Raw genomic sequence first — 14183 nt, 5'->3', positions numbered from 1 at the left:
CATTTGTGTGCTCATGGAACTGTCGGAGAATCTTCTCTGCTACCCCCTCCGTTCCTAAATATAAGTCTTTTTAGAGATTTTCAATATGAACTACATATGGATGTATATAGACGTATTTTAGAGTGTAGATTCACTCATTTTGCTTAGTATGTAGTCCATATCGGAATCTCTAAAAAGACTTATATTTAGGACCGGAGGGAGTACCTACAACCATATTTCATCCATGACTTCTTTTGTGTTTAGGTTGAGACTATTCCCTGCAACTTCAAGTCACTTGATCACTATCTCACGTCTTATCGTGTGCCTCTGATTGAAGAAACAAGGTCAGATCTGTGGTCATGCCTTGAACTCATCAGTGAAGCACCCTCGTCGAAAATACTGTCCATGGAGGTAGAAGGAAAACCAGGATCATATTTTATGGATGTGGACTTTTGGGACAATGATGCTGGTTTTTCCACCGGGGCTTATTCTGCGAGGAATGGTGACATATTTATTTTGTCTAGCATAAAACCTGAAGCTGCAGATGACTTAAACTGCTATGGTGTGACATATTGCTTGGCAATGATCACTGGGATTTCTATGGATGATGAATACCAGAAGGGCTTCAGAGTTAAAGTTGCAAAGAATATTGGTTCGGAAGAAGAAGACTTGAACAAACTCAAACATGCAATATTTCTCAATAATATCATGACAAACATACGGATTTGGAAAGCACTTACCTTGATACGCACATGAATGGCAATTTCACAGTAATCAAGTCGCTCTTATCCCCCACAAATCTGGTAATATCACATGAATACTACGCATGTTTTAGTTTTACTTGCTATATTTTCATCACCATTATAAATTGGTAAGGGGCCTAACTTTTTGAACTCCTCTTTGTTGGCTCTGTTGCAGGGTGAGGATGTTTGCCGTATCTGTGTTAAACAGGATGGGGGCTGTTTAGCTTCTTTCACAGAGCAACTAATGCCAGTTAAGCTTAATCAATCACAAGTGGATGCTATTGAATCTGTCATCTCAGCTGTACAATGTGGGCATGTGAACCTCATGAAGCTTATATGGGGTCCACCAGGTACTGGCAAGACCAAGACGGTTAGCGCTTTACTGTGGGTTTTGGCATGTTTGAAATGCAGAACTCTTACTTGTGCTCCCACAAATGTTGCTGTTGTTGGAGTTTGCACTCGTTTCCTTCAAACCTTGAAGGATTTGAATGAGCACATTGACAGCATTTGTCTACCTTCTTCTCTTGGAGATATCTTGCTATTTGGGAGCAGGTCTAACATGGACATCCCTGAGGATCTTAAGGAAGTTTTCTTGGACTTTCGTGTCGTTGAACTTGTGGAATGCTTTTCATCGTTGTCCGGATGGAACTACAGAATAGCTTCAATGATATCCTTTTTCGAAGACTGTGCTTCACGCTATGATATGCATCTTGAGGATGATGGCAAAATTGATCCAATGTGCTTTCTGGACTTCATAAAGAAACAATTTGATGCGGTAGCAATAGCTCTGAAAAGATGCATAATGAATTTGTGGGTTCACCTTCCTGGAAGGTGCTTTTCTCATGATAGTGTCATAAATATATCTTCGTTGCTTAATATGCTGGAAAAATTTGGCACCCTTCTGTGCAATGTAGACTTGACTGACGAGGGTTTGAAAAGGGGCTTTGGTTGTCTGTCCACTGAAAACTATGTTTGTGCACAGCCTATATCTTCTATTGAGAAGGAATTTGATGGAGCAAGGTCGTCATGCCTTAAATTGCTTAAAGATCTGCTACACTCGCTTAATTTACCAACTGGAGTAGACAAAAACTGGGTCCAGAGCTACTGCATACGTAATGCAACACTTCTTTTCTGTACAACCTCTAGCTCTTATCGGTTACATCACATGAATATTGCACCCCTCGATGTATTAATTGTTGATGAGGCTGCTCAAGTGCGGGAGTGTGAATTGGTGATCCCATTACGTCTGCATTGGTTAAAACATGTTGTTTTGGTAGGAGATGACTGTCAGCTGAGTGCAATGGCTAAAAGCAAAGTAAGGTTTTGCCTTACCGTCTTTATATTGTCTTGTTTCATTTATTAGTTATATTGGTGCATTTATCAACAAGATAAACTTCTGATACTGAAACACTATTTTTTTTTTTGAAAAAAATGTAACGGCCTTATCTTTCTTTCATGTTCCATTGTTATTGATCTGCTTTTGATATTCTTAAGTCTTACCTTTCATTGTTTATCTCTAGGTATGCAAAGAAGCTGGATTTGAGACAAGTCTATTTGGGAGATTGGTTATGCTCAAATTTGATAAACATTTGCTGAATATACAGTATCGCATGAATCCTTGTATCAGCTTATTTCCAAATACTCAGTTTTATGAGAGGAAGATTTTAGATGGTTCCAATGTCCTGTCTCCAAGTTATAACAAGCATTACACATGCCTCCCTTTTGGCAGCTACACGTTTATAAATGTCACTGATGGAAGGGAAGACAAAGAGGGCACAGGAAACAGTCGCAGAAACATGGTTGAAGTTGCTGTTGTTTTGCACCTAATCCAAACCATCTTTATATGTATGTCTAAGCTGAACCCTAATCCTTTATTTAACATTAATATACTTTCTAGTTATTTTTCATAAAGCTACTTGGCTAATACAAGCTTACATGGTCCTCTGTTCTTGTACTGCATACTGCATAACAGTCATACCATCTTTAGAGGCTTACATTGTCTTCATACTGCATAACAATTATTGGTAGAAAGGTGTTCTCTACAATAGTGTATGTTCGGGAGTCCAGTTTTCTATGTGTACCTTGTGATATGGTAATTGGCTAATTGCATCAATCCGGCTTTATCAAATTTCAATTATACTGCCCTTGTTTCGTAAACAATGTTACATTTTATTTAGAAAAAGGAGAACAGTAAGTAGATGACATGAAAGATGAAACATTATGCTCTATTAGAGTTATTGGCCACTGCATGGACCCGCTTTAGTAACTTTTATTATCTTTATACTTCGTAGTGGAAAAGCATTGATTTGGTGATACAGAATCAAATTAAATTTGCTGAAGAGAATTCTTTCTGTAGCCTTATCCAAAAATTGATCTCTAAAGATCAGTAAGCATACCATTTATGTTTTTTATGCAGCTTGGAAAAGGATGGACCAAGGGCTCAGCATCGGCGTGGTCTCTCCATATAAAGCTCAAGTTGATGCAATTAAAAGCCGACTTGGCAAAAAATATGATACATGTGATGGCTTTCATGTGCGGGTGAAATCCACTGATGGTTTCCAAGGAGAAGAGGATGATATAATAATACTATCGACAGTTAGATCCAATGAGAGTGGAGTTGTCGGGTTTCTTGCTGATAACCGAAGAACAAATGTTGCTCTCACTAGAGCAAGGTGTGTATCATTATTTTACGGTCCCTTGTTTCTATTGATGTTCAAAGTATGTCAGACTGATGATATAAATTATCTGATGGATGCTTTATTCATGCAGGCACTGTCTTTGGACTGTTGGCAATGCTCATACGCTGTCTAAAAGTGGGACCGAATGGACAGACCTTGTTGCTGATGCAGAAAGACGTAAATGTGTTTTCTGTGCCACTAACGATGCAGCCATCTGTAAGTTAGTTGTCCAAGTAAAGCAAGAGCTTGATGAACTTGATGATCTTCTTAATGCTGATTCAGCGGTTTTTAGCAAAACCAGATGGAAGGTAAGTTCCATGGTTTCAGTTTGTTTGACTTTGAACATACTTTCATATTTTTTATAATATGTCTCTGCACTTAATTATCCAGAATGCAAACCACATTTATGTATGTGTGTGTTATGAGACTCATGCTGTTGTCGGGGAGGTCGGGTTCACTGAATATACACTTCCTTTACAGTGTGATTTTGTTGGTGATCATGAATAGGTTTGTCTTTTACTATTTGGAATCATGAATAGGCCGGGGTTCGCTCGTCTCTGCTAGGCTGTTTGCTCTGTAATTGGATGGTGAGATGTTTGTAATTAAGATTTTCAGGACATGTGCTACTTTGTACCATGCTACTATGCCAATTATGTGGTTCTTTTCTAGTTTTCAGTACGTTTCATCTTGTGAACCCCCTAGTTTTCTTGAAGAACACACTGTTCTTTCATTTTTTTTCGTATACACATTTCTCATGATCCGCTTTTGGTATTCATATATTCAACAGGTCGTTCTTAGTGACGAGTTTAGAAAGTCTTTCACCAAACTAAAATCAACCCAGCTCAGGAAGGAAGTACTCCAAAAGCTTATCAGACTCGGAGATGGTTGGAGGACAACAGTTAAGAACATTGATATACCTGGTGCTTCTCATATTGCAAAAATATACAAGGTCAGGAACCTGTATCTTGTTTGGAGTACTGACGTGGAGAAAACCGAAGGAAGGTATTTTCAGATAATAAGAATTTGGGACCTAGTGTCACAGCAAAATGTTGCCAGAACTGTTCAACATCTCGAAAATCTATTTTCCATGTACACGGATGATTACCTGGATCATTGCAGGAGGGTGCAGACACAGGGGTATGTGTTTCTTCTATTGTCCTCCGGTTCCTTGGATTTTTTTCTACCTCTGATACTTAGAGAGATAAACTGTTTGTGAATAGTCATGCCTACAAATGAACTGCATGTAGAAAATTCTTCTAATTTTTCCTCTCCTTTTTTTGCTGTGTATAACAGGAAGCTGGAGGTTCCTATGGTTTGGCATATTGAGCATGATATTATCCGCTTTAATAAGGATTGCAATGTCGATGCTCATGAAGAGCATAATCTCGTGGATACATCATATGCCATGGAGAACTCAAAAGTTAGTGAAAGCTTCTTGCTGATGAAATTCTACTCCTTATCATCTGGTGTGGCAAAGCATTTGCTGACAGCTACTGATGGGTCTGAAATCGACATCCCCTTTGAACTGACTGATGAAGAGCAGATTATAGTCCAATTCCCGCTCACTAGTTTTATTCTTGGGAGGTCAGGCACTGGAAAGACAACTGTATTGACTATGAAGCTGATTCAAAAAGAGCAACAGTCACTGATTGCATCCCAAGGTCTAAATTTCGATGCAGCTGATTTATCTGGGGTAGATGACAATAATATTATGCCACTTAAGAATGGAGGAGACAGTTTCGTGAAACAAGTATTTATCACTGTAAGCCCGAAGTTATGTTCAGCTATAAAAGATCACATCTGCGGACTTAAAAGGTAAGTCTGTTGAATTGGATCCCTCTTTAAAAGTATTCCATATGTTTACACCATTTTGAAAATGATTTTCATAAAATTATTTAAAGTGGACAGAAATGTGTGCACGAGTGTCGTAGAGTTGTGTTGTGATATTGACGTGAGTCGCCGTTCGTGATCATGCATGATGCGTGTATGGTTAGTGCATGATTATAAACAGGGGCGAAACAACGAGTTGGCTCAGTTTTTTTCCACTTACTATGTTCTATAGCATTTCTAACATCATATTCTTTAGACCCTTTATCATACCCTTTTGAAGGGTCAATCTTTTATCCATGTTTTATCTTTAAATATGATTTTTGGAACTATAAAAAAAACTACACATATTGGGACTACCCTAGTGGCTTTTTATAAAAGAGAAAGACAAATCATGAGCACCACTTTGCAGGCCCTGAATGCGGCTGGGCTGGGCGCATCCTCAACCACTCACATTCACATGACTAGCTAACCAAGGCACGCTTGGTGCTCTTTTTTGAAATTATTATACATTGCAATGATTTCTTTGAAAGATGTTCCCTTAGCTTCTTTTATGATTTGTGCCAACTTTAATTCTTGTATTAATTCTAATTTACTTCAATCCATTATAGATTTGGCACCGGTGATGTCTCAGATCAGTCTAGCATTCTTCACATGCATGACATCATGGATGACCTGGAAGAGTTTACAGAAATTCCTGACAGTTTTCGTGATCTACCTCATGAGCACTATCCTCTTACTATAACATATCGTAAGTTTTTGATGATGCTTGATGAAACATGCCGGACATCATTTTTTGATGCGTTTTATGGTGAAATGAAGACAAGCTTTGAGAGAGGCCACTCAAGATCTCCTGCGGTGCAAACTTTTATTGAATTGAAGGAAGTTCCCTATGAAAAATTTGCTACTTTCTACTGGCCTCGTTTTAATGCAGATCTAACAAAGAAATTTGCTGCTTCCACTATCTTCACTGAAATAATTTCTCATATAAAGGGTGCATATCAAGCAAGTAGGCCTTATATTGGCAAACTGGGAAGACAGGATTATGTGATGCTTTCAGATAAAAGATTTTCATGTTTGAACAATGAGAAGAGAGATAGAATTTATGATATATTCCTTGAATATGAGAGCATGAAATGCACTGCCAAGGAGTTCGATTTGTCAGATTTCGTCAATAGTCTTCACAGCAGTCTTGCATCTGAGGGCTACCATGGCGATATGGTGGATTTTGTTTACATAGATGAGGTACAGGATCTCACCATGACACAGATTGCACTTCTGAAGTATGTCTGTATGAACATCAAGGAAGGATTCCTTTTTGCCGGTGATACTGCACAGACTATAGCAAGGGGTATCGATTTCAGGTTTGAAGATATCCGTTCGCTTTTTTATACTACATTCCTCTCAGAAACTGAAGCGTCTAATCAAGGACTTAAACATGGGGAAAAACCCCATCTCTCTGATATGTTCCAACTGTCTCAAAATTTCCGCACACATTCTGGCATCCTCCGTATGGCACAAAGTATCATGAGCCTTCTGTACTTCTTTTTCCCGTCAAGTGTTGACAAGCTCAATCCAGAGACTGGACTTGTATATGGAGAAGCTCCTGTGCTGCTGGAGTCTGATAATGATGAAAATGCAATTATGACTATTTTTGGAGAAAGCAAAACTAAACATGGTAACCTGCGTGGGTTTGGTGCTGAGCAAGTCATATTAGTTCGTGATGATGCTGCGAAAAAACAAATTATTGATCTTGTTGGTAAACAAGCTCTTGTTTTGACTATTGTTGAATGCAAGGGCCTTGAGTTTCAGGTATGGGCCTATAAATTCAGTTTCATCTGTGTTCATTTTGCGAAGTGTTTTAATTGTAGAACACATTGTTTCAAAATGTATACTTACTTCAGAGATATTGTGTAGGATGTGCTGTTGTACAACTTTTTTGGTTCGTCACCTTTAAGAAACAAATGGAGAGTTCTCTATGGCTACATGAAAGATAAAGATATTATATCACACTCTGAGGAGATCTCTCATCCGGGTTTCGACAGAAGCAAGCATTATCTTCTCTGTTCAGAGCTGAAGCAACTATATGTTGCAATCACACGCACTAGGCAAAGACTCTGGATATGTGAAAATACAGAGGATTACTGTCGACCAATGTTTGACTACTGGAAGAAGTTGTGTCTAGTAGAAGTTAGATTACTAGATTCTTCCCTCATTCAGGCAATGCAGACGGGGAGCAGCAGTGATGATTGGAGGCTACGGGGCACCAAGGTTGGTGATCTTTACTTGTTTAGTCTGGAAAGCCAATTTTAATATACCATGCTATGCATTATGTTGCCTATTGAGTGATTTTGTGTGTCCTCTTAATCTTGTGAAATTCATGGTCTTTTGTCTCACAGTTGTTCTATGCACACAAATTCTTTGTTAGGCGGGTCATGGCGCATATCTACTTATTACAGTTGTACCATTTCTGTTCCATGTCACATGTTCTCTCTTTTTTATAGTTATTCAATGAGGGGCAATTCGAGATGGCTACTATGTGCTTCGAAAAGGCCGGTGATGCACACAGAGAAAAGTTGGCAAGAGCTGCTGGACTTGTAGCGACTGCTAACCATGTCATCTCAACAAATTTGGAGTTGGGCAAGGCTTCGTTGCAAACAGCATCAGAGATTTACGAGTCCATAGGCATGCATGAGAAAGCTGCTACATGCTATATCAAATTAGGAGACTACAAAAAAGCAGGTCTGTCAACTCTCATAATTTCCAAGCTGTGTCCATAATGCCATAATGCTTTATGTTGTTCTTAAAGAGCTCTCATATAAGTAAATATCATCAAATTTCATAAAGTTTTTTCGAAATGATATCCCTACATAAATTACAGCTATGCTATTTTTGAGCTTTCATATGGATAGTTTTACCTCACACTTCACGTAGCTCTGTCTGACTAAACATTGTGTTCCTTGCATTGCCATAGGTATGGTCTATATGCAAAAATGTGGTACTTCTAAACTTGAGGATGCTGGTGATTGTTTTGCTATGGCTGAATGCTGGTTGGAGGCAGCTGAAGTGTTCTTGAAAGCTAAATGTTACACAAAGTTTTTCTCCATGTGCTCGAAAGGGAAAAATTTATTCAATCTGGGCTTGCAGTTTCTGCAACAGTTAGAAGAGGAACATTCACTTGAGAATTCAAAATCCTTGGAGGTTTCTGCAATTAGAACAAAGTATCTGGATAATTGTGCTCAACATTATTTTGAGCGTGGTGACATAAAGCATATGATGCCTTTTGTTAAAGCTTTCAGCTCTATGGATGATGTACGTGCATTCCTAAATTCTAGGAATCTTGTTGATGAACTGTTGAGTTTGGAGATGGAAATGGGTAATTTCCTAGAAGCTGCAGGAATTGTAAAGCATAATGGAGATGTCTTACTGGAGGTAGACATGCTCGAGAAGGCAGGCTTGTTTGAGGATGCGACACGGCTTCTCCTACTCCATATCATTGTGGATTCCTTGTGGTCCTCAAATAGCAGAGGGTGGCCTCCCAAAAGATATGCAGAGAAGGAACAATTGCTTTCAAGAGCCAAAGAGATGGCGGAAAAGGTCTCTGAGTGCTTCTACCGCTTTGTTTGCGTGGAAGCTGATGCACTGTCAGATGTGAATAAGTCTCTTCCCAGTTTAAATTGCACTTTGCTTGAGGGCAGAAAATGTGCAAACTTGTTAGTTGAACTTGTTGCTTCCCGTTCGATTCTTGATGTTCATCTCCAGTCTCGAGCGTCTGGATACAACATAGAATTAGGGGCAGGATCTGAAGATGAAAATAGTTGTACTGATATGCTGGCCTCTAACCAGATGTCACCCCAAACTCTGTTTTATGTTTGGAATCACTGGAAGTCAATCATAATCAAAGTACTATCTCATCTCTGCCACACCGATGGTCCAGAATTAAATGATTATGCAATTATGTATGAAGATCTTTGTGCTAAGTACTTTGGATTGAGAAAGGATGGTGAAGTTGACAGATATGTGGTACTTAACGTGAATGCAAGTTGGCTTTCTACTACTGGCAGAAATTCTTTGCAGCAAGATGGCAACAGATGTTTCTTGGGTGCCCTGCAGTGCCATTCATGTGCTCAGTGTTTCTGGATGAATGAGCTGTCTTCTGTTGGTTTCAGTGTACTTAAGAAGTTGGAGTCCATTGTTCAAATTTCTCCAAATCCATCATCTTCTTATACACTGGTGAGAACTATCTTTATCATAAATGAGATAGCAAAGTTTTTGGAAGAACCACAGTTCAGTATGACAAAAAGTTCCATGAAGTTAAGAAGCTTTTTTGTTCTCTGCGAGCGTCGCTTCTTTGAGTTAGTTTTTCTTCTGTGGAGAGATGGGACAACAAGGAGCCTCTTGCGTATACTTGACTCACCAGCTGCATATGGATTGATTGCTGATTCTCTTGGTGCAAATCTTCGCCCGGAAAATAAAAAACTGACTCATGGGCATCTTGGGAGAACAACCATGCTCCTGCTTCATGCAGCACAATTGGACGAAGAGCTACTTTCAAGATTGCTGCAGCACCTGGACAATAATTCTGAGTGGGCAGAATTTTTTCAATATTTCAAGAGATTTCTTGACAGTGGTGGTGATAGATCCTCCTTGATCTTGAACTTTAAGCGTTCTCTTGATTTTACCTTCAATGTGAAGTGGAAGGATGAACTAGACTACATATCCCCAATATGCTATGTGGGTCTTATGGAGTGCCTTGGTTTTATGGCTTCATCATGCTTAATACAAAATGATTTTATATGCTGCACGAAATCTCTGTTGGTCAATATGTTGGAGTGCCGTACCAGCAAGGTTTACATTGACACCTGCCTGGTATCTAACTCGAGCCCAGATTCCGATCTTCATCGTTTGGCATGCTCATCAGGCCATTTCATGTATCATACAATTATGACTATCTTGACGACCAAACATATGCTCCAGGAATGGGTGCATAAGACTTCAAGTCCTTCTAGTACTTCATACAAACAAGTCCTCCTTAGACTAGTTGTTACACTTTATCCACTGATCCTTACCCTTTCTCTGGGGGATTGCTATGAGGTCACAAGTAACCTCCTGAGGAATGAAGTGTTTAAGGATTTACCTTTGGAGTTCTCTCAGAAGATTGTACGTGCTTTGCAAATGAAGTCTCGCACACCGAACAACTTCACAAGTGAGCTTGCTGATGCACTCGCCGCAATCGGAGATAATATGGTAGTTATTGGTTCACCCAAGGGCCCAGTAGTCTGTCAAAACTTAAATGCTTATATGATTAGCAAAGAGGATTTGCATGATGTTTCAAAGATAATGGCTCTTCTGTGTCCTGAAGAACCAAGTTCTGTAAAGCAGGAAACTCCGTTGCCTGAAGAAACTGATGGTGATAAGTCTGGCAATGTTATTTCTGGAAACATTCCTAAGGCTGTACTAGATAATGAGATGGAGCGTAGGAGTGAGATAGATTCTATTGAGGTACTCTTTGAGAAGCTTGCGAGTCTTCGAGCCAACAGGGAAGGCCTGGTGAGTTTCATATGTTATAATGCTTGCTTTGTTATCATCGTCCAGTTTGTCCCACTGTTCCCAGCTGCCAAGTTATTCTAAAAAAGCTAATTTCTACAGAGAGATCCACGGGCTGTTATTGAATTCCTTATAAGTGCCCTTCCATGGCTGGAAAGTGGCTTTATATCAGGGATTGATAAACGATTGCTGGAAGACATCAGGCGCGTCTGCAGTGAGTTCGAAAATGGTTCTGACAGGTAAGCAAATGTTAATTTAGGGCCAACTGTAAATTTCTTACAGGCAGCACAAATGCCACATTGCATTTGATAGGCATGTAGATTGCAGAGTGAAATCTTTCTGCATGATATGTACCTTCAAGTCTAGTGTAAGAGACATGACTAGGTTATCCCCATGTCTTCTGAAAATTTACCACTTGCGCGTGAAAATTGGTTGTCATCACAGGGCGAAGAGAAATGCGTGTCTTGCTGTGGAGAAGCTGCTGCAAAATGAGAACAAACTGCCGCTGATCTTCCGCCTGTTGACTGCTGCGAGGCTAAGCATGTTTACAAAGCAAATGAGAGAAAAAGCCATGAATGACAGGAGGAACGATGCTGCAGCGGATGCTCTCCTGCCTCTCGCTGAAGCCGACGGATGGTCAGATGACGATGAGCCTGACACGGGAGAAGCCGCCTCAACTTCCAAAAAGGCGGTGCAGAAGCAGAAGGGCAAGAAGAAATCGAAAAAGTCCAAGGGCCGCGGCAAGAAGTGAGCTGCTGTAGTCATAGCCCGTAGGCGCTGCAGTTCCCCTATTGCGAAACATTTACCTGCATTGTAGAAAATCTTGTATATCCCATCACCGTAGAAGCTTGAACCAAAGTATAGCAAGTGCTGTGTTTTGCTTAGAATGTACTGTTGACCCTACTCGTTGACCTATGTACTGGTGACTTGTGTTTGTGCCCTTTTCGTTACCGTGCACTTGGCTTCAAGGAGAGATTGTCAAGCTACCTTACGATGCTATACTAGAACAACGCCCGTGCGTTGCAACGGGGCCACATTAACTTTAAAAATTTAATGTTAATATTCTTATACATATCAAGTGACATTGGCGACCATTTTTACCATCAAATCCTCACACACACTCTCTCCTTCCCTCTTCCTCACTCTCTCCCCCTCTCCCTCTCTCTCTCTAACACACACACGTATCCATCTTATTAGGTACGGGACCATAATCCATCTATTTCACACACACATACGCTAGTGCATAACAATATGGATTATGTGTATTATATTTGCCACCACAACTGAGGGAATTAATTTCATGTAAATCGGCCAGCCACAGCTCCAAGAATACGCGGAGGAGGTGGCCCGGGTCGGCGTCGGCGCCGTCCGGCGTGGGGCCACGGGCCCGCTTCCAAGTGCGTCTGCGCGCCGGCCACCCACGTCGGGTCCTTCAAGTGCCGCTTCCACCACACCAACTCCCAGAGCCACGGCCACGGCCAGGGCCAGGGAAGCCGCCCTTCTTCGCCCCCTTCACCGGCCACGGCCAACGCGGTGCCGCGGCACCCGGCCTCGCCGTCCTCTTCCTCCGGCACCGTTGCGACCCAGTGACGCAGCCCAAGCATCGGCCTCCAGAATCAAGAACGCTCGACAACTGAGAGGGAAGGAAAGATCATATACATGTCATAAGAAAGGGAGTTTATTTACTGCTCCCTCGATGTATTGTTTCCTTTGTTTGGAGATTGATTACCATCCGTGAGTTAAGGTAAGGTTAATGTGATTGAGCGATTTTTCTGAAAATCAATTATTTGTTTTCTAATTAATGTGATTGAGTGATTTAAGGTAAGGTTAATTAATTTAGATTTGATCTTTAGAGATTGTTCGTGATTGATTCTACATTACTAAATAACTTGCGCCAGTATGGAAAGTTCCGATCTGTTCAGATTTCTTTCGTTGTGTGAGAGGGTGACGTGAAAATAAACCGATGAAGTGGGGGGAGGGGACGAAAAAATCTACGAAAAAAAACCAGCGAAGGTGGGAGGAAGTACCAAAAAAACCATGAAAGGTGGGACGAAAAAAAAACCTGGAAGCGAGACTACCAACTGCTCCATTAGAAGTAGAGATTTCGCCGGTACCCACGCATGTGATGTTCCCCCATCTAATTATGGGGAACGAGCTTACAGAAAGCGTTGGGCCCTTTCTCTGCCTCTTGAACGTTTTGATCACTTCTCAATTAATCCCCACACCTATTGCTGGCTTTTCTTTTCTTTTCTTTTCAAGAAAAAAGAGTCGTTAATTGAAATTGCTGAAAATGAAAGAAAAAGTTGCTGGAAGGACCGCTCCACCCTCGAGTCGCCCCCGCGGGCAGCAACCCTAGCGCCGCCGCCCCCGGCTCCTCGTCACGGTCTCCCCTTCCTCGCCGCCGCCGGTGGTGGCAGGGTGTCTCCTCCCGCGCGCAGGTGGCCAGCATCGTGGGGCGCCCCCTCCTGTCCGTCGGCCCCTCCCCTCTCCAGCGATGGCTTGTGGGGCTCCAGGGAGTCGGGTTGCTCTGGCGGCAGATCTGGGTGTCTCTGCCCAGATCTGGTTGGTGGTGGTGGTTGGTGGCGGCGGGGACGGCTGACGACCCTGCTAACTGAAGGAAATATGCCCTAGAGGCAATAATAAAGTTATTATTTATTTCCTTATATCATGATAAATGTTTATTATTCATGCTAGAATTGTATTAACCGGAAACATAATACATGTGTGAATACATAGACAAACAGAGTGTCACTAGTATGCCTCTACTTGACTAGCTCGTTGATCAAAGATGGTTAAATTTCCTAGCCATTGACATGGGTTGTCATTTGATTAACGAGATCACATCATTCATTCTCCTAATGATGTGATTGACTTGACCCATTCCGTTAGCTTAGCACTCGATCGTTTAGTATGTTGCTATTGCTTTCTTCATGACTTATACATGTTCCTATGACTATGAGATTATGCAACTCCCGTTTACCAGAGGAACACTTTGTGTGCTACCAAACGTCACAATGTAACTGGGTGATTATAAAGGTGCTGTACAGGTGTCTCCAAAGGTACTTGTTGGGTTGGCGTATTTCGAGATTAGGATTTGTCACTCCGATTTTCGGAGAGGTATCTCTGGGCCCACTCGGTAATGCACATCACTATAAGCCTTGCAAGCATTGTAACTAATGAGTTAGTTGCGGGATGATGTATTACGGAACGAGTAAAAAGACTTGCCGGTAACGAGATTGAACTAGGTATTGAGATACCGACGATCGAATCTCGGGCAAGTAACATACCGATGACAAAGGGAACAACGTATGTTGTTATGCGGTTTGACCGATAAAGATCTTCGTAGAATATGTGGGAGCCAATATGAGCATCCAGGTTCCGCTATTGGTTATTGACCGGAGAGGTGTCT

At 41.2% G+C, this 14183-nt stretch overlaps 1 protein-coding gene across 1 annotated transcript; it reads left to right on the top strand.

The window, feature by feature from the left end:
- Nucleotides 1-253: 253 nt before the first annotated feature.
- Nucleotides 254-11719, top strand: LOC109760055 (uncharacterized). The gene is made up of 13 exons (XM_040399696.3): nt 254-782; nt 898-2037; nt 2243-2567; nt 3139-3394; nt 3492-3708; nt 4188-4537; nt 4694-5215; nt 5839-7039; nt 7145-7498; nt 7732-7969; nt 8202-10777; nt 10877-11013; nt 11219-11719. Exons 1-13 carry the CDS (start codon nt 732-734, stop codon nt 11523-11525), a joined length of 7674 nt encoding a protein of 2557 aa, XP_040255630.1. The 5' UTR covers nt 254-731; the 3' UTR covers nt 11526-11719.
- The last annotated feature ends 2464 nt before the right edge of the window (nt 11720-14183 follow it).

The sequence above is a fragment of the Aegilops tauschii genome, chromosome 2 (assembly GCF_002575655.3).
Source record: "Aegilops tauschii subsp. strangulata cultivar AL8/78 chromosome 2, Aet v6.0, whole genome shotgun sequence".
NCBI classification, from domain to species: domain Eukaryota; kingdom Viridiplantae; phylum Streptophyta; class Magnoliopsida; order Poales; family Poaceae; genus Aegilops; species Aegilops tauschii.
The sequence above is the reverse complement of the archived record's forward strand: the minus strand, read 5'-3'. Positions and strand labels throughout refer to the sequence as shown.

Excerpts from the sequence above, each read along its gene's own strand:
- LOC109760055 (XM_040399696.3), top strand. The coding sequence starts at position 732 with ATGAATGGCAATTTCACAGTAATCAAGTCGCTCTTATCCCCCACAAAT. Across the intron at positions 3,395-3,491 it reads GTTGCTCTCACTAGAGCAAG|GCACTGTCTTTGGACTGTTG; the intron begins GTGTGTATCATT and ends TTATTCATGCAG. Across the intron at positions 7,970-8,201 it reads AGGAGACTACAAAAAAGCAG|GTATGGTCTATATGCAAAAA; the intron begins GTCTGTCAACTC and ends GCATTGCCATAG.